Source organism: Taurulus bubalis, assembly GCF_910589615.1.
Source record: "Taurulus bubalis genome assembly, chromosome: 7".
NCBI classification, from domain to species: domain Eukaryota; kingdom Metazoa; phylum Chordata; class Actinopteri; order Perciformes; family Cottidae; genus Taurulus; species Taurulus bubalis.
In genome coordinates this window covers 717,488-737,040 of record NC_136595.1, presented here as the reverse complement: position 1 = coordinate 737,040, position 19,553 = coordinate 717,488, and the positions used below count along the sequence as shown (strand labels likewise).

The window sequence follows — 19,553 nt, the reverse complement described above, 5'->3', positions numbered from 1 at the left end:
CTGGCATCCGTCATGGTTCCCAATTACACGGACGAAAGGCATGCTGGGAAAGACTGTCTCAGCGTTGGGCGGCGAACAGCTGTTTGTGTGGCGTGTCTTCCAATCTGTCTCTTCCTGTTTTGTTTTGTGCGCGAGCGTTACCCAGCATGCAATTGGGCGCTGTCATTTTTATTTAAATCCGATGCTGTTTGGCTGATTTCCTTTGGCCAGTAGGTGGCGCTACGACAATGTGAACATATACTGTGCATCATGTTTCTGTACGTGAAGAGTAGACCAGGTGATTTAAATTACATGTAAATGGGATGCAGTTTGGTAGATTTAGTTTGGCCAGTAGGTGGCGCTAGTAGGTTACTATGAATATATAAGTATCTTATATTTAAGCAATAAGGTACCATGTGATTTACTGTTCAGGCTGGTTGAAAGCAGGGTGGAGGATGACACACACACACACACATCATGTTTCTCTATGTGAAGAGTAGAGCAGGTCATGTAAATTAGATGTAAATCCGATGCCGTTTGGCTGATTTACTTTTGCCAGTAGGTGGTGCTATGACAATCTGAACATTTGTCATGTACATGTCCTCAGGCATGGACCAGTATCATGCATGAGGAGTATTGGGGTAGTAGCATCATGTTTGGAGGAGTTACAACAGCTTTCTCTCATATAGCGGTTAGCTCAAAGTAGGCGCGTCTTTGCGTCCCCGTAAACGTCAATTCCCAAAAGTGAAAACGCGCAAAGAGCACAAGCCATACTCCTGAGGGTCTTGATATCACTTTAAAATAGAATTTAAGTCGATTGTATGAAATTTGTAGGAGGAGTAGTATTTGGCGTAAATGCAAATATATGCAAAAATTAGCATAAATGGGCCGAAAATGGCAAATTGGCCGAAGTACTGTAGCGCCCCCTATTGTTCAAATCGGACGCCTGATTTATTGCAAGTTAGGGGATGCGATGTGCACATATACCCCAAGCTTGGAGTCGTTTGACCAAATAGTTTTAATGTTATGATTGTTTAAAAACAAGACACGCCCCTAACAGGTTGATTGGTCAATATCTCCTCAACGCAATGAGATATCCAAGACATTTCAATGCAGCATTGATTATCCAGTTGCATTGATGATAAATATCAAGTTTGGTATGAAAAGAACCAAGCGTTTAGGAATAAACTACAATAATGTGTTTTTCACAAAATCCAAGATGGCGGAAAATATTCATAGGCTGACTTTATGGGTCTGAGAAGCTTTTTTGTAGAGCAGGTGGAGACGGACATGTGTGAATTTTTTCAAGTCAAAAAAAAATTCTGGGCGAGGGGCGTCGCCGGTCCAACTTGTAGGGGGCGCTAGAGAGACATTTTTTGGAACTTTTTTTCCCCGGCTTTGATAGATGTCTATTTTCACCAGACCTGACAAGTGTTCCAAATTTGGTGAGTTTTTGAATATGACAAGTCCCCCAAAAGACGCCCAATGTATAAAAATAAAAATCAGAGGAATAATTAACGCTGCGAGCAGCTGTGAACAGCTGTGAACAGCTGTGAACGGGGCACGTTTGGGGTAGCCGCTAGTAGCCGACTGGCCTCGGGAGGAAACCGGCCAAACCCATGAAGGTCCTCAACAAGCGCAGGAACCATAAATTAATGTTTACAGTTCAATCCTGGCAGCGCAGTAGAGCTACTTAGGTTTCAGCGTCACTGGCATCCGTCATGGTTCCAAATTACACGGGCGAAAGGCATGCTGGGAAAGACTGTCTCAGCGTTGGGCGGTGAACAGCTGTTTGTGTGGCGTGTCTTCCGATCTGTCTCTTCCTGTTTTGTTTTGTGCGCGAGCGTTACCCAGCATGCAATTGGGCGCTGTCATTTTTATTTAAATCCGATGCTGTTTGGCTGATTTCCTTTGGCCAGTAGGTGGCGCTACGACAATGTGAACATATACTGTGCATCATGTTTCTGTACGTGAAGAGGTACATTTAGTTGGGCCAGTAGGTGGTGCTAGTAGGTTACTATGAATATATTGTGATTTACTGATCAGGCCGGTTTATAGCAGGGCGGATGATATATGATAAATGGCACTCAGCCACCAGTACACCCCATGACTCACTTTCAACCAATGAGAATGGTAGATTTCATCTACCCGTATTATAAATATATGAAATAAATATTTATTTATTCAACTTAATCACTTGTCTTTAGTGAAGCAATGATGTATGCAGGCCTTGAGTTTGCCAATGTGAACATACATATGCATCTCTATGTGAAGTGGATACAAGGTCATTTAAATTGCCTGTAAATGGGATGCAGATTGGCTGATTTACTTTTGCCAGTAGGTGGCGCTATGACAATCTGAACATTTGTCATGTACATGTCCTCAGGCATGGACCAGTATCATGCATGAGGAGTATTGGGGTAATAGCATCATGTATGGAGGAGTTACAACAGCTTTCTCTCATATAGCGGTTAGCTCAAAGTAGGCGCGTCTTTGCGTCCCCGTAAACGTCGATTCCCAAAAGTGAAAACGCGCAAAGAGCACAAGCCATACCCCTGAGGGTCTTGATATCACTTTAAAATAGAATTTAAGTCGATTGTATGAAATTTGTAGGAGGAGTAGTATTTGGCGTAAATGCAAATATATGCTAAAATTAGCATAAATGGGCCGAAAATGGCAAATTGGCCGAAGTACTGTAGCGCCCCCTATTGTTCAAATCGGACGCCTGATTTATTGCAAGTTAGGGGATGCGATGTGCACATATACCCCAAGCTTGGAGTCATTTGTCCCAATAGTTTTAATGTTATGAGTGTTTAAAAACAAGACACGCCCCTAAGAGGTTGATTGGTCGATATCTCCTCAACGCAATGAGATATCAAAGAAATTCCAATGCAGTATTGATGATCCAGTGACATTGATGATAAATATCAAGTTTGGTATGAAAGGGACCAAGCGTTTAGGAATAAACTACAATAATGTGTTTTTCACAAAATCCAAGATGGCGGAAAATATTCATAGGCGGACTTTATGGGTCTGAGAGGCTTTTTTGTAGAGCAGGTGGAGACGGACATGTGTGAATTTTTTCAAGTCAAAAAAAAATTCTGGGCGAGGGGCGTCGCCGGTCCAACTTGTAGGGGGCGCTAGAGAGTCATTTTTTGGAACTTTTCTTTCCAGCTTTAATAGATCTCTATTTTCACCAGACCTGACAAACGTTCCAAATTTGGTGAGTTTTTGAATATGACAAGTCCCCCAAAAAGCAGTCCAATGTTCAAAAATAAGGATCAGAATAATAAAGAATAATCCCAGCAATTTCAATAGGGTCCTCTCGGACTGACTACGTCAGTCTCTCGGACCCTAATAAGAACATGCGTGTGGTCTGGGGCAGTGGTTCACCTGGTCTGGCTGCAGGACCCACCATCACCCTGAATGACAAGCCACGAGGAACATTTTCAATTTCTCAATTTGATTTAATGAAAATATGGCGCCGTTTGAAAGTGAGATAGTGTCACAGTATGCCAAACAGAAATATTCCCTTTCACGGAATGAAGCGAACTATCACAAATAGTCCGATGTGTAAACTCACGCAAGTAAAGTGTGTTGTGAACGCAGCATTGAGGAGTGTGTGAATATTCAATTCAGCTTATTTTATATAGCCCAAAATCACAAATTAAAATGTGCAATCTGTAGCATAACATCCTGTCCCGGGACCTCACATCAGATCAGGAAAACTCCCCAAATAAAGATAGTGAAAACCATTTCACAGGGAAAACAGGAAGAACCTTCATAGAGCAACAGAGGAGGATCCCTCTCCAGGATGGACAGAAGAATAGATGTCATGTGACCAGAATGAATAACACATGACATCAATATGACTGAAATTGAATAAATTGCACTCTGCCGCATTAAAAAATCCCTTCAAAATAAAAGCACAGCATTTTATTTTTTTTTTCATGTAAAATGACTGAAAACGGGTCCGCGATTTCATGGCTTTCAAGCCGTCGCGCCTTGAGTTTGACACCAGTGGTCTAAAGTACTTGCAAAATCAATAAAAAGTTAAAAAAAAAAAAAACTTCGATATGAAGGCAAAGAGCGGCGGGTTGGCCAGGCCTGAGCTACAGGTTAAGTGTCTTGTCCAAGGACACATCGACATGGACTAGCGGAGCCGGGGATCGAACCGCCGATCCTCTGATTGAAGGACGTTCTGCTCACCACTCAGGCAAAGAAAATGAGGTGTGAGACGTCAACCCTCCATCTTTTCTCAGTTCACTGTCACTCACACTCTGTCCGAGAGAAGACTGGAAGTGTAACAAAAGATTCAAATGTCAAACTAACGCCATATTCTTTTATTTTACAACTGAGCCACTGTGCAGTGAACAAACTCAACATTACATTTGATAAAAAATAACATACACAGTGTGTCACGAAGCAAAGTAATGTACTGCATGTTCTACCAGGATATGACAGAAGGAATGACTCATCATAACTTTGACCAGCGTTGGACACGAAGCGTTTCCTACATATTGCTGACATAGTCTGCCATCGTGTCCGTGGAACTCCAGCCGCCTTTAACCAGGAGAACACAGAATGGACGAAGCCTCTTCAGTGCAGCGTTCCACGTGTCGGGGTCTCGGTCCCCGGGGTTCACCCTGAGGTCAAGGGTCAGCCGGTGTGGTGGAGGATGGGCCCTCAGCCTCTGAGCGAACTCCAGCAGCTCAGCAGGCCGGATGAAGTTGGAGCTGTCGAGGACAAAAGGCAGTGAAAGTCCACACAGAGCATGATCGCCCGAAAGGAGCTGAAGGAGCTTCTGACTCACGCTGCTGACCAGCAGACACACTGACTGCTATTGACAATACTAGTAGTGGAAGAAGTACTTTAGTACAACTACCAATATCACCATGACAACACTACAACACTCGGTGACAAGTAAACATCCTTACTTCCGTAAAGGCATGTCAGTACATAATCAAGTACATGCACTTAAGTATGTCAGCACCTCAGACTCACCTGATGTCCAGTCGCTTCACGGAGCTCGGCGAGGGTCCTGAAAACATCTCCGCCAGCACACACACGTTCTTGGCTGTTGACACAGATGAAAGTGTGATGAAAGTCAACATCAACACAAGTGAATACTTGACTTGCATGATGTAGAGATGACCAAACATGAGGATTCCTTTGGAGCTGTGCGTTACTTTCCTTTTGATGAATACACGGAGGGACCTTTGTAGCTGCTAAGTCCCAGCGTGCTCAGCAGCTAGCTCTGTATCGTATCAGCAGCTAGCTCTGTATCGTATCAGCAGCTAGCTCTGTATCGTATCAGCAGCTAGCTCTGTATCGTATCAGCAGCTAGCTCTGTATCGTATCGTATCAGCAGCTAGCTCTCCCTCTGTACCGTAATGCTTAGCAGCTAGCTCTCCCTCTGTACCGTAATGATATGATATGATATGATATGATATGAACTTTATTCGTCAGCTGGTGCTGAAATTTGTCTTGCGGCCCAGCAGCCGTTGCATGTTTAAACAGAAAACATGAATTACACACATTTACATGACACATTGAAACACAACAAATTTACATACATGGGTACAGATAGTCGAGAGCACATTGTCCACCATGCTTAGCAGCTTAGCAGCTTAGCAGCTAGCTCTCCCTCTGTACCGTAATGCTTAGCAGCTAGCTCTCCCTCTGTACCATAGTGCTCAGCAGCTAGCTCTCCCTCTGTACCGTGATGCTCAGCAGCTAGCTCTCCCTCTGTACCATAGTGCTCAGCAGCTAGCTCTCCCTCTGTACCGTAATGCTTAGCAGCTAGCTCTCCCTCTGTACCATAGTGCTCAGCAGCTAGCTCTCCCTCTGTACCGTAATGCTTAGCAGCTAGCTCTCCCTCTGTACCATAGTGCTCAGCAGCTAGCTCTCCCTCTGTACCGTAGTGCTCAGCAGCTAGCTCTCCCTCTGCACCATAGTGCTCAGCAGCTAGCTCTCCCTCTGCACCATAGTGCTCAGCAGCTAGCTCTCCCTCTGTACCGTAATGCTCAGCAGCTAGCTCTCCCTCTGTACCATAGTGCTCAGCAGCTAGCTCTCCCTCTGTACCGTGATGCTTAGCAGCTAGCTCTCCCTCTGTACCATAGTGCTCAGCAGCTAGCTCTCCCTCTGTACCGTAATGCTCAGCAGCTAGCTCTCCCTCTGTACCATAGTGCTCAGCAGCTAGCTCTCCCTCTGTACCATAGTGCTCAGCAGCTAGCTCTCCCTCTGTACCGTAATGCTCAGCAGCTAGCTCTCCCTCTGCACCGTAATGCTCAGCAGCTAGCTCTCCCTCTGTACCATAGTGCTCAGCAGCTAGCTCTCCCTCTGTACCGTAATGCTTAGCAGCTAGCTCTCCCTCTGTACCATAGTGCTCAGCAGCTAGCTCTCCCTCTGTACCATAGTGCTCAGCAGCTAGCTCTCCCTCTGTACCGTAATGCTTAGCAGCTAGCTCTCCCTCTGTACCATAGTGCTCAGCAGCTAGCTCTCCCTCTGTACCGTAATGCTTAGCAGCTAGCTCTCCCTCTGTACCATAGTGCTCAGCAGCTAGCTCTCCCTCTGTACCGTAGTGCTCAGCAGCTAGCTCTCCCTCTGCACCATAGTGCTCAGCAGCTAGCTCTCCCTCTGCACCATAGTGCTCAGCAGCTAGCTCTCCCTCTGTACCGTAATGCTTAGCAGCTAGCTCTCCCTCTGTACCATAGTGCTCAGCAGCTAGCTCTCCCTCTGTACCGTGATGCTTAGCAGCTAGCTCTCCCTCTGTACCATAGTGCTCAGCAGCTAGCTCTCCCTCTGTACCGTAATGCTCAGCAGCTAGCTCTCCCTCTGTACCATAGTGCTCAGCAGCTAGCTCTCCCTCTGTACCATAGTGCTCAGCAGCTAGCTCTCCCTCTGTACCGTAATGCTTAGCAGCTAGCTCTCCCTCTGCACCGTAATGCTCAGCAGCTAGCTCTCCCTCTGTACCATAGTGCTCAGCAGCTAGCTCTCCCTCTGTACCGTAATGCTTAGCAGCTAGCTCTCCCTCTGTACCATAGTGCTCAGCAGCTAGCTCTCCCTCTGTACCATAGTGCTCAGCAGCTAGCTCTCCCTCTGTACCGTAATGCTTAGCAGCTAGCTCTCCCTCTGTACCATAGTGCTCAGCAGCTAGCTCTCCCTCTGTACCGTGATGCTTAGCAGCTAGCTCTCCCTCTGTACCATAGTGCTCAGCAGCTAGCTCTCCCTCTGTACCGTAGTGCTCAGCAGCTAGCTCTCCCTCTGCACCATAGTGCTCAGCAGCTAGCTCTCCCTCTGCACCATAGTGCTCAGCAGCTAGCTCTCCCTCTGTACCGTAATGCTCAGCAGCTAGCTCTCCCTCTGTACCATAGTGCTCAGCAGCTAGCTCTCCCTCTGTACCGTGATGCTTAGCAGCTAGCTCTCCCTCTGTACCATAGTGCTCAGCAGCTAGCTCTCCCTCTGTACCGTAATGCTCAGCAGCTAGCTCTCCCTCTGTACCATAGTGCTCAGCAGCTAGCTCTCCCTCTGTACCGTGATGCTTAGCAGCTAGCTCTCCCTCTGTACCATAGTGCTCAGCAGCTAGCTCTCCCTCTGTACCGTAATGCTCAGCAGCTAGCTCTCCCTCTGTACCATAGTGCTCAGCAGCTAGCTCTCCCTCTGTACCATAGTGCTCAGCAGCTAGCTCTCCCTCTGTACCGTAATGCTTAGCAGCTAGCTCTCCCTCTGCACCGTAATGCTCAGCAGCTAGCTCTCCCTCTGTACCATAGTGCTCAGCAGCTAGCTCTCCCTCTGTACCGTAATGCTTAGCAGCTAGCTCTCCCTCTGTACCATAGTGCTCAGCAGCTAGCTCTCCCTCTGTACCATAGTGCTCAGCAGCTAGCTCTCCCTCTGTACCGTAATGCTTAGCAGCTAGCTCTCCCTCTGTACCATAGTGCTCAGCAGCTAGCTCTCCCTCTGTACCGTAATGCTTAGCAGCTAGCTCTCCCTCTGTACCATAGTGCTCAGCAGCTAGCTCTCCCTCTGTACCGTAGTGCTCAGCAGCTAGCTCTCCCTCTGCACCATAGTGCTCAGCAGCTAGCTCTCCCTCTGCACCATAGTGCTCAGCAGCTAGCTCTCCCTCTGTACCGTAATGCTCAGCAGCTAGCTCTCCCTCTGTACCATAGTGCTCAGCAGCTAGCTCTCCCTCTGTACCGTAATGCTTAGCAGCTAGCTCTCCCTCTGTACCATAGTGCTCAGCAGCTAGCTCTCCCTCTGTACCGTAATGCTCAGCAGCTAGCTCTCCCTCTGTACCATAGTGCTCAGCAGCTAGCTCTCCCTCTGTACCATAGTGCTCAGCAGCTAGCTCTCCCTCTGTACCGTAATGCTTAGCAGCTAGCTCTCCCTCTGCACCGTAATGCTCAGCAGCTAGCTCTCCCTCTGTACCATAGTGCTCAGCAGCTAGCTCTCCCTCTGTACCGTAATGCTTAGCAGCTAGCTCTCCCTCTGTACCATAGTGCTCAGCAGCTAGCTCTCCCTCTGTACCATAGTGCTCAGCAGCTAGCTCTCCCTCTGTACCGTAATGCTTAGCAGCTAGCTCTCCCTCTGTACCATAGTGCTCAGCAGCTAGCTCTCCCTCTGCACCATAGTGCTCAGCAGCTAGCTCTCCCTCTGTACCGTAGTGCTCAGCAGCTAGCTCTCCCTCTGCACCATAGTGCTCAGCAGCTAGCTCTCCCTCTGTACCGTAATGCTCAGCAGCTAGCTCTCCCTCTGTACCATAGTGCTCAGCAGCTAGCTCTCCCTCTGTACCGTGATGCTTAGCAGCTAGCTCTCCCTCTGTACCATAGTGCTCAGCAGCTAGCTCTCCCTCTGTACCGTAATGCTCAGCAGCTAGCTCTCCCTCTGTACCATAGTGCTCAGCAGCTAGCTCTCCCTCTGTACCATAGTGCTCAGCAGCTAGCTCTCCCTCTGTACCATAGTGCTCAGCAGCTAGCTCTCCCTCTGTACCATAGTGCTCAGCAGCTAGCTCTCCCTCTGTACCATAGTGCTCAGCAGCTAGCTCTCCCTCTGTACCATAGTGCTCAGCAGCTAGCTCTCCCTCTGTACCATAGTGCTCAGCAGCTAGCTCTCCCTCTGTACCATAGTGCTCAGCAGCTAGCTCTCCCTCTGTACCATAGTGCTCAGCAGCTAGCTCTCCCTCTGTACCGTAATGCTTAGCAGCTAGCTCTCCCTCTGTACCGTAATGCTCAGCAGCTAGCTCTCCCTCTGTACCATAGTGCTCAGCAGCTAGCTCTCCCTCTGTACCGTAATGCTTAGCAGCTAGCTCTCCCTCTGTACCATAGTGCTCAGCAGCTAGCTCTCCCTCTGTACCGTAATGCTTAGCAGCTAGCTCTCCCTCTGTACCCTAGTGGTCACCAGCCCATAATCTACAGGAGGAGGATCTTGACATAATTCATAATGTGGTAGCATTTTATAAAAAGTACACACTATTCATGCTTTACTCATGCTACACAAACACTGAATTCATCATTTATAAAGCATTGTTCCAACATGAACACTCATTAGTAACTCATTATGCAATTCATAAACACAGTTATACATGTTTCATTCTCGATTAATAAGCTTGGGTTTTCATACTTTATTAATTATGGATTCCCCGTTTGTAAATGAAGTATTAAGGACTTATAGATCATTAATACGATTATTTGTAAAGTGTTAGTAAATGACCAAAAAAAGGCTGTAGTTCATGATTAATTCAGTAGTTACTACTCGTTAGCTAAGTATTAGTTATATGTTCTGTGACCTCATGTAAAGTGAGGACTATCTATGCTTTACAAAGCATTAATGTGATGGGGTGATGGGCTGCTTACCCAGTCGATTCTGAGCCAGGCTGAGCGTGTGGAGGGAGGGCAGCGCCTTCAAAGCCGCCACCAGCCGCTGCAGACTCTCCTCCCTGTCGCTCCACTGCTCAGCGAGGCGGCAGTCACTGAAGCGCAGCTCTGAGAGGAGAGGAGGCAGAGCTCAGTGGTCTAGGGCGCAGACTCATGACGGCTGTCTGCAGCCATGCGAGCCCATTCTGCTGCTCTTACCTTCCAACTTGCAGTCTCTGAGTAGATTTAGGATCTCGGGGAGACAATCGGACAGCTTCAGGTCCTCCAAGTTGAGACTCCTCAAGAGGGGATTTGACTCTAAAAGTTAAGAGATTCAATTTGGTTTAGAATCTGACAGATAAATGGAGAAGGCTGATATTAGCTTGGTGTAGATCTACCTGTGCCTACTCTCTAGTATTAGAGAGGAACACAAAAACAATAAAAACAGCAGTGTGATAGTGTCTCCAGAGGTGTCAAGTAACGAAGTACAAACACTTCCTACCTTACTTAAGTAGACATTTTGGGTATCTATACTTTACTAGAGTACTTATTTTTCAGACGACTTTTTACTTCTACTCTTTACATTTTCACGCAAATATCTGTACTTTCTACTCCCTACATTTTAAAAATAGCCTCTTTACTATTTCATTTTGGTTTGTTTTCACTCCGGCTTGTCATCGTTCAAAAACACACACAAAAAACCTCTCCGCCCCGTTGTGCACAGATACGTGCGCGCACACACACAGGTGAGCGCTGAGCACACACACACACACACACACACACACACACACACACACACACACACACACACACACACACACACACACACACACACACACACACACACACACACACACACACACACACACACACAGCGTAGAAAAATATGTCGCGTGAAAAGTAGACCGCTATATCTGTGTTTTAAACGCTCCCAGGGTGAAGATGCAACAGCAGCTCTCCTGTGAGGAGCAGCGGAGTTCTCCTCGCACCGGAGCAGCTCTCTGAACCCAGAGCAGCTCTCTGAACCCAGAGCAGCTCTCTGAACCCAGAGCAGCTCTCTGAACCCAGAGCAGCTCTCTGAACCCGGAGCAGCTCTCTGAACCCGGAGCAGCTCTCTGAACCCAGAGCAGCTCTCTGAACCCGGAGCAGCTCTCTGAACCCAGAGCAGCTCTCTGAACCCAGAGCAGCTCTCTGAACCCAGAGCAGCTCTCTGAACCCAGAGCAGCTCTCTGAACCCGGAGCAGCTCTCTGGACCCAGAGCAGCTCTCTGAACCCAGAGCAGCTCTCTGAACCCGGAGCAGCTCTCTGAACCCAGAGCAGCTCTCTGAACACAGAGCAGCTCTCTGAACCCAGAGCAGCTCTCTGAACCCAGAGCAGCTCTCCTGCTCCAGGTGAAAGAGCCAAAGTGCTCGTGTCTTCTACCAACTATGAGCTGCTGGCTTCACATATTACAAAAGTACAAAGTACACGGATATAAAACTAAGTCATTAATAAATACATGGACAAATGCCTGTACTTTTGGGTAAATGGTTGCGGTACGCCGTTAACAGGTTAGCTTGTGCATGCGCGATTTGACGCGACGCCGTGAGCTCGTCTTTTCCTGCTGTTGCGTTTCTCAAAATAAAAAAACAGATCTAAGCTCAATATTGAGCATGAATTGAGAGAGGCCGTATCAAATCTACAACCCCGTTCATAACATATGTGTAGAGGAAAGCAGCTCACTGCTCCACTAATACTGATACAACCTGATGGATCACATATCTGCACTCATTCTGTTTTTTTACTTGAAAGTGATTGCAATTTTCTTTATTCTGTTATTTATAAAAGCACAGATGAGTCACACAATTATGTTATTTACAGAAAAAGTTTGAGAACCACAGCTTTAAGTGTTTGTGTCGGAGTCGCCGCCTATTTTGCACTATTACAATACTTATAGGCAACTAGTTATCATGTCTTCCGCTCCATGAAACGCATGTTAATGCTCAGTAGTACACAAATATGTATTTGCATTGTAATAAAATGTGATCATTTTAAATGGGCATATATGCAGCTGAAACGGGTAGCCTAGTGCATCCCACATTTTTCAACAAAACATTTTAAAACAATATAGTCAAACATTACATTTTAAAACATTATAGCCTTTATAAAAATGATTGTTTTGGGGGAGGCGGGGTAGTGCACTATAGGCCCCTGAGAGGCGGCTTAAGAGTTTGTCCTTAATGGAAATAAAAACATTCCCCTTACATTACTTTTACTTTTACACTTTTAAGTAGTTTTTAAACCAGTACTTTTACACTTTTACTTAAGTAAAAAGCTTGAGTTGATACTTCAACTTTTACAAAAGTATTTTTAAACCCTAGTATCTATACTTCTACTTGAGTAATGAATGTGAATACTTTTGACACCTCTGAGTGTCTCTAAATAGTGTCTCTAACTTTCTGATATATACACACAGGGGTGATATTTGAAAAATACAAAATATCACCAGACTTGCTGTCCAGATGTCAATTCTCTGCATTTGATATACTTTGCCTATCAGAAGTAGAGAATGCTCTCTACACGGGTTGCTTTGTGTACCTTCTTACAAGTCCTGGACACTCCCCCTGTGGTGAACCTCGTATTACCTGAGAGAGTGGTGAAGAGCTGGCTTAAAGAGGAGCCGGTTGGCAACCTCAACCCGCTGAGGTGAAGAGCGCTGAACTGTGGAGCGCGCCTCAGCACCGACGTGATGAAGTGCAGATCTGTCTGGAGCTCGGCCACTTTGATGTCCAGCTTCTCCAGGGGCAGCAGCCCTGCTGGGTGAGGAGACAGTCACACCCTGCACCGCTAAAGCATGAGGCATTGTACAAACCCAGTGTCATTCTTCTGTTATGATCCATTTTGAACTAAAGACTTAGAAAGGAACAGTTTAGGTCTACATTTAGATGACATCGCATGTTTTTAGATCCACTCTGAGTTCACACAACCTCCTGTTCTGGAATGTAGGACAGATAGACGCTCGCAAGCGGTGACCAAGAAACCCTGACTCTGACCTGTTCATCTCTTAACACACGTTTGAACCCTGCCCAGTGAAGTGGAACAGTGAAGTAGCACCTGACTTGTCCGACTCCACGGTCCTGGGGCGATGCGGTAAGGGCCGCCGCTCCCACATCAAAGTCCGGATCTCCACGTGCAGAGACGTCAGGTGGGGGCTCGCGTCCAGCAGGACCTCCACCAGCCAGGTGCACGGCAGGACGCTGACGCTCAGGTCGGCGAGAGAGCTGCGGGCGCTCTCCGAGAGCTGCTTCAGGGCCCGGGCCAGAGACAACACATCCGAGTCCCTGAAGGTCACTGCACAAAGAGTTAGAACAAATTAATCTGCACTGCACAACGAAATGATGACGTCCATCCTCTCTTTTGAAGACATGGGGCATCGTCCACAACTTTACATGTTGCTGTAGTGTAAAGGGTGAGTTCTGCTGTTTTGAAGTGGGGTTGTATGTTGTATGACTGGCCCTACTGGAGGACTGGCCCTACTGGAGGAGGAATGGCCTACTGGAGGAGGAATGGCCTACTGGAGGAGGAATGGCCCTACTGGAGGAGGAATGGCCCTACTGGAGGAGGAATGGCCCTACTGAAGGAGGAATGGCCTACTGGAGGAGACATGGCCCTACTGGGAGGAGGAATGGCCCTACTGGGAGGAGGAATGGCCCTACTGGGAGGAGGAATGGCCCTACCGGAGGAGGAATGGCCTACTGGAGGAGGAATGGCCTACTGGAGGAGGAATGGCCCTACTGGGAGGAGGACTAGGCCTACTGGGAGGAGGAATGGCCCTACCGTAGGAGGACTGGCCCTACCGTAGTAGGACTGGCCCTACCGGAGGACTGGCCCTACTGGAGGACTGGCCCTACCGGAGGACTGGCCCTACCGGAGGACTGGCCCTACCGGAGGACTGGCCCTACTTGAGACCGGCCCTACTCGGCCTTACTGGAGACGGCCTTACTGGAGACAGCACTACTGTAGACGGCATCCCGCCAGTTCAGGAGCACCGACACCAGAGCAAAGCAGTACACTGCTGTGGACGTGGCCACCGTTCTAGTTTATGTTTCATTCTTTGTTCGGACGGAGATGTCAGCATGCACAAAATATATTTAATCCGAGTACTACACATATGTAGCCTAAACGTAAATGAAATTCAGGACTTAGTTCTTTTAGGTTTGTTTTTTCCTCACAACAGAAGGCAGCATCTTCTCTGCAGCAAAATGTAAAGGAAATCTAAAATCCATTATCCTTACAGGTAAAATACAATGACGATACATATTCTGCACGGACGACGCTCATTTTATGTTTAAGGTTCAGTTCCACAATACTGTCCATGGAGATGTTGGTGCTTGTTGGTCCAGGTCCACTCGATCAATGAGTTAGCTTAAGTGTGTGTCTACAAAAATACAAAAGAAATGTATCAATGTTGTGGGCAACAACGGATACACTTGCAAATATATCGTTAAAATAACTGACGGTTTAGCGGGAGTGTTATAACGTCTGAATCCAATTAGCCCAGTAGTAACAAGAATGTGTGTGATTTTGTTAATATCGACAGGAAGCTGTGCAGCAACGCACCAACAAAGAAGACTGCGGTCTAGCTTTGCAAATGTTTTATGAGGAAGGAAAGGAACTGCTACCATTGCAAGAGGACATTCAAAGTGTCCCATGGAGCCCAGGTCCATGGGGCCAAGACCACAACGTGTCCCATGTAGGGTTGGGTACCGAGAACCGGTGCCAAAATGGCAACGGTTCCAACACGTCCGGTACCTACCGGACCGAAAAGCAACGCAGATTTCGGTGCTTCCTTCTGGTGCCTGAGAAATTTAAATACTTTTTTTTTACACTACTCTGTAAAGTTGCACGGTATATAGATACTAAAAAGGTAGCGCGGTGCCCGCACGCTAAAAACGATTATTAAAATAGCGCGGATCAGAGCACACTGCTGCTCTGCTCTCTGTCTGCCTGCATGCAGAGCGGGGCTCGAGGGGGCGGGGTTCAAGGGGGCGGGGCTCGAGGGGGCGGGGCTCGAGGGGGCGGGGCTTCCAGCGCTCACACACAGTGCGCGCACACAGAGACGCTGCAGACACGAGCTTTTGAACGCCCGTCCTTGGCTTGATGGAACAAATCTCTCAAGTTGATATTAATGGTGACGTGTAGTCCAGTAAAGCAGCAGTTTTAGGATCCAACAGAGTCTGAGTTCTGTTGCACCAGTCCAAATCAGGCCACCAGATGCTTGTGTCTGTTCTTTTGAAATATAAATTGTTTATAGTTTGAAGTTAAAAGGTTTGAAGCTGTAGTTTGAAGTTAAGTACATTTTGTATGTATTTATTTATATTTCTAGTATACTTTAAAACAGTTAATAATATTGTTCAATTTGAAGAAAAAAAATTGCCTTGGCAATAAAAAAGTATCGGTTTAGCACCGGTATCGTTTTAAAAGTATCGGTTTAGCACAGGTATCGGAAAAAACCCAAACGATACCCATCCCTAGTCCCATGGAGCCCAGGTCCATGGGGCCAAGACCACAGCGTGTGCCATGAAGCCCAGGTCCATGGGGCCAAGACCTCAAAGTGTCCCATGGAGCCCAGGTCCATGGGGCCAAGACCTCAAAGTGTCCCATGGAGCCCAGGTCCATGGGGCCAAGACCTCAAAGTGTCCCATGGAGCCCAGGTCCATGGGGCCAAGACCTCAAAGTGTCCCATGGAGCCCAGGTCCATGGGGCCAAGACCTCAAAGTGTCCCATGGAGCCCAGGACCATGGGGCCAAGAACTCAAAGTGTCCCATGGAGCCCAGGTCCATGGGGCCAAGACCTCAAAGTGTCCCATGGAGCCCAGGACCATGGGGCCAAGACCTCAAAGTGTCCCATGGAGCCCAGGACCATGGGGCCAAGACCACAGCGTGTGCCATGAAGCCCAGGTCCATGGGGCCAAGAACTCAAAGTGTCCCATGGAGCCCAGGTCCATGGGGCAAAGACCTCAAAGTGTCCCATGGAGCCCAGGTCCATGGGGGCAAGACCGGGGCACCCCCTCCCCCCCAAAACTTACCGGCAAATTAATTAGAAAACTTACTAAAGCTGTGAAGAGTTAGAGAGCGAAGGCAGAAAAATGTGGGCAGGGCAGAGTTCAGCACTCGGAGGGAGTCGGATCCACACTGCCTGATGTCCAGACAGTCGATCCGTCCCCATGGACAAGCCCCCGTTGGGGCGCCGCCACACGGGGTGAAGGTTCGACACAGAATCTGAGGGTCCAATGTAAAGTTTGCTTTCCCCGATTCCTCCGCTGAGTCCAATTTGGAGCGTTTGCAGGGATTGACTGGATCCTCTGACGCCCTGGTCCCGAGACCTGAACCGCAACCGGCCCTGTCGGCCCCGGCTGAAGCGGCTTGAGGAACGCAGCTCTCCTTCTGGCTGTTCAGTAGGTCCTTGAGGTCGGGGTTCACATACTGAGATCCCCTGCCATGTAGGATCCAGGCCAGCACTATGGGACACTGCCAATGTACCACGACTTTTTTGGCCACCCCGTGATCCAGCAGGCGATGGAGGACGTACAGCGCCGTCTGCGTCCTCCTCTTTGAGACATCGATGCTCTGCGATATGCCAACGCTGCAGATGCGCTTCTCCAGGAGGTTCAGAAGAGGCCGCCGCTCAGCGGTTAAACTCTCAACCGGCGTAGTGAGCAGAAAATGTTTAATACATTTGGCTGCCGCCCACAGGAAGGACGGCGTGTTTAAATTTGCGATGTTCCTCTTGACGAAGGGGTTGGTGAAGCCGTAGAATACGAGAGTGAAAAGCAGCCTCATCACTTCGTGTTTGGCCTCTTCTTCCGTGTCAAAGTCCGTGACCTGAAACGAAACACAGGACACATGATCACGTCTGGGTTCCTGTGGCACGACAGTATATGAGATGGGGTTCATTAAGGAAGACATTAGCACCTACATGGTTCGGTCCACACATGTCCTGCAGGACTCCAATCCACCCAGAGTGAGTTGACAACCCTGAGACAAACGGGAATAAATGACACATTTAATGGTGAATCAAAGCCGAAACGGAGGACACGTTCTTGTTGTACTTCCGGTGTTACCTCTCTGGTTGAGGGAAGGCTGGAGCTCATCCAGCTGACACACCGTCAGGTGAGGAAGAAGATCCTTAATGAGAGGCGTGGGAAGACCTGCGGAGGGACAGATCGGTACACTTTAGGACGTCCCAACAGAGGACACCAAACCCTCACGGGACGAGCACCAAACCCTCACGGGACGGGACACGCAGCAACTCAACTGACAGCTGTTTCATGTGCATTGGAACTGATAATAATCATCTAGAGAGCAGTCTGTGGTCTGAGGCTGTTACCACAGCCGTCAGCTCGATATAGTTATGCAGTTATGTTTCTGTGACGTTACATAGAGAGCAAGGGAACTTTATTTGTAGAGCACATTTCAACAACAAGGCAATTCAAAGTGCTTCACATGAAACCATTAAAAGCATCAAAACATAACACAGAGAAAACAGGATTTAAAACAGTTAAAAAAAAACATGAAAACAGTCAAAAAGCTAAATAAAAAATGAAAATTGAATTAAAGTTGCAGTGCAGTTTAAAAATAAAATGCGGTAGTGAGATGCAGTAATTGAATCTGGATCAATTAAAGGCAGCAGCAAACAGAAAAGTCTCCAGTCTGGACTTAAAGGAGCTGAGGGTCTCAGCAGACCTGCAGTTTTCAGGGACCTTGTTCCAGATATGTGGAGCAGAAAACAGGGTTCATACATATTTTGACCAAAGGATTTCCATGACTTTTCCATGACTTTTAACCAAATGTCCATTACAAACATTTAGTAAAATCTGGGTGTAAACAGTAAAAAGTGAGTAAATGTAGTATTTAAACTAACAATGAGAATGCAAAGCATACAGTAAACCTTAAATGACTCAAATGAATGAGACAATAGTTTGATTAAAAGAATAAACATGTATATAGATGCCTGTCTGTATGCCTGCTTATATTTTGAGCGTCTTTCTTTTAAAAGCATATTCATTATTTCAAACTCATTTCAGGCTGATTTTGTAATTGTCTTGATATGGCTGTTCAGGTTGAGGTCTGAATCCATAACTACACCTAGATTTCTGGCTTGGTTTGAGGTTTTTAACATTAGTGACTGAAGCTGAGCGCTGACTTTCAATCGTTCGTCCTTGGGACCAAAAACAATTACTTCTGTTTTATCTTGATTTAATTGAAGAAAATTCTGGCACATCCAGTTATTGATTTCTTCAATGCATTTAGCCAGCCCTTGTATGGGACTATAGTCCCCTGGTGATATAGTTATGTAGAGTTGTGTGTCATCTGCATAATTATGATAACACACTTTGTTGTTTTTCATAATCTGAGCCAGTGGAAGCATGTAGATGTTGAACAGAAGAGGCCCCAGTATTGAACCTTGGGGAACACCACATGTCATCCTAGTCAGCTCTGATGTGTAATTAGCTACCGACACAAAGTATTGTCGGTCCTTCAAGTAGGATTCAAACCAGTTAAGTGCTGCGCCAGAGAGTCCTACCCAGACTTTCAGTCTAGTAGTATGTCATGATCAACCGTGTCGAATGCAGCACTGAGATCCAGTAATACTAAGACTGAGATTCTGCCACTGTCTGTGTTTAAGTGATGTCGTTGAAAACCTTAACAAGAGCAGTTTCAGTACTGTGGTGCTGACGAAAGCTGGACTGGAAGACATCAAAACAGTTATTTTCAGCTAAGAAGTTGTTCAGCTGTTGAAAAACCGCTTTTTCCATTATTTTACTTAAGAATGGGAGGTTTGATATTGGTCTATAGTTTTTCAATATTTCAGGGTCTACACTAGCCTTCTTTAGAAGTGGTTTAATAACTGCAGTTTTTAGGGCTTGTGGGAAGACACCTGAGAGAAGGGATGTGTTTACAATTTGTAAAAGATCAGCGGTCATGCAGTGTGAAATATTTTTGAAAAAGTGTGTTGGTAGAATATCTAAGCAGCAGGAGGATGTGTTCAGATGTTGTATAATGTCTTCTTTGGCGTTTCTCCAAGATGATCTTTGAGGGTAGGTGTGTAACGCTGTAACGTGACCAATCAAGCTTAGTCACAGCATTTAACCTTTTGAACCACAATTACTGGGTAATGGTAATAATTAGGGCTGCAACAACGAATCGATAAAATCGATAAAAATCGATTATCAAAAGTGTTGGCAACGACTTTCATTATCGATTCGTTGTGTCGCGCGATTATTACGCCGGCAATAAGTCGCGGAGAAGAAAAAAAAAAAAGAGCGGAGCAGAGCAACTGGCCGGCCAGCGTTTCTGAGATTGGAGTGAGACACGAGAAAAGCTGAGGTTGTGATGTTCTCAAAAATAGAAGATCTTTGACAAGTCGAGTCTTGGCCAATCAGCGTCTTCATGTTCCTCAAACTTGTTTTTAATGGAAGCTAGTCAGCTTGCTATCACGTTAGCTAACGTGTTTGGGTTGTGTATTGTCGTTAAAGTTACTCTATGTTCCGTTACAGTTCAGTCTTGCTTGTAAAAACCGTAACGTGATGAAACATGCCGTCACCCCCCGGTCTGGTTCAGTTCACCAGTCACTCGTTAACGTTAAACCGGCTCACCGGAGGATCTGGCTGCAGGTTTTTTTTTTTTTTTTTACTCAAAGTAAAATGAACGTCGTTGGGCTTAGCCAACAACGTGACGTCGT

The 19,553-nt window shown here is 47.0% G+C and overlaps 1 protein-coding gene across 1 annotated transcript; it reads right to left on the bottom strand.

Moving 5' to 3' along the window:
• Positions 1 to 4,336: 4,336 nt before the first annotated feature.
• On the bottom strand, positions 4,337 to 16,431 carry lrrc41 (leucine rich repeat containing 41; the record flags this gene model as incomplete). Its single annotated transcript, XM_079221461.1, has 8 exons — positions 4,337 to 4,715; positions 4,984 to 5,056; positions 9,831 to 9,959; positions 10,050 to 10,148; positions 12,455 to 12,622; positions 12,924 to 13,160; positions 15,922 to 16,304; positions 16,352 to 16,431. The coding sequence occupies 8 exons, from the start codon at positions 16,429 to 16,431 to the stop codon at positions 4,493 to 4,495; spliced, it is 1,392 nt and encodes a 463-aa protein (XP_079077587.1). The 3' UTR covers positions 4,337 to 4,492.
• Between the last annotated feature and the right edge of the window lie 3,122 nt (positions 16,432 to 19,553).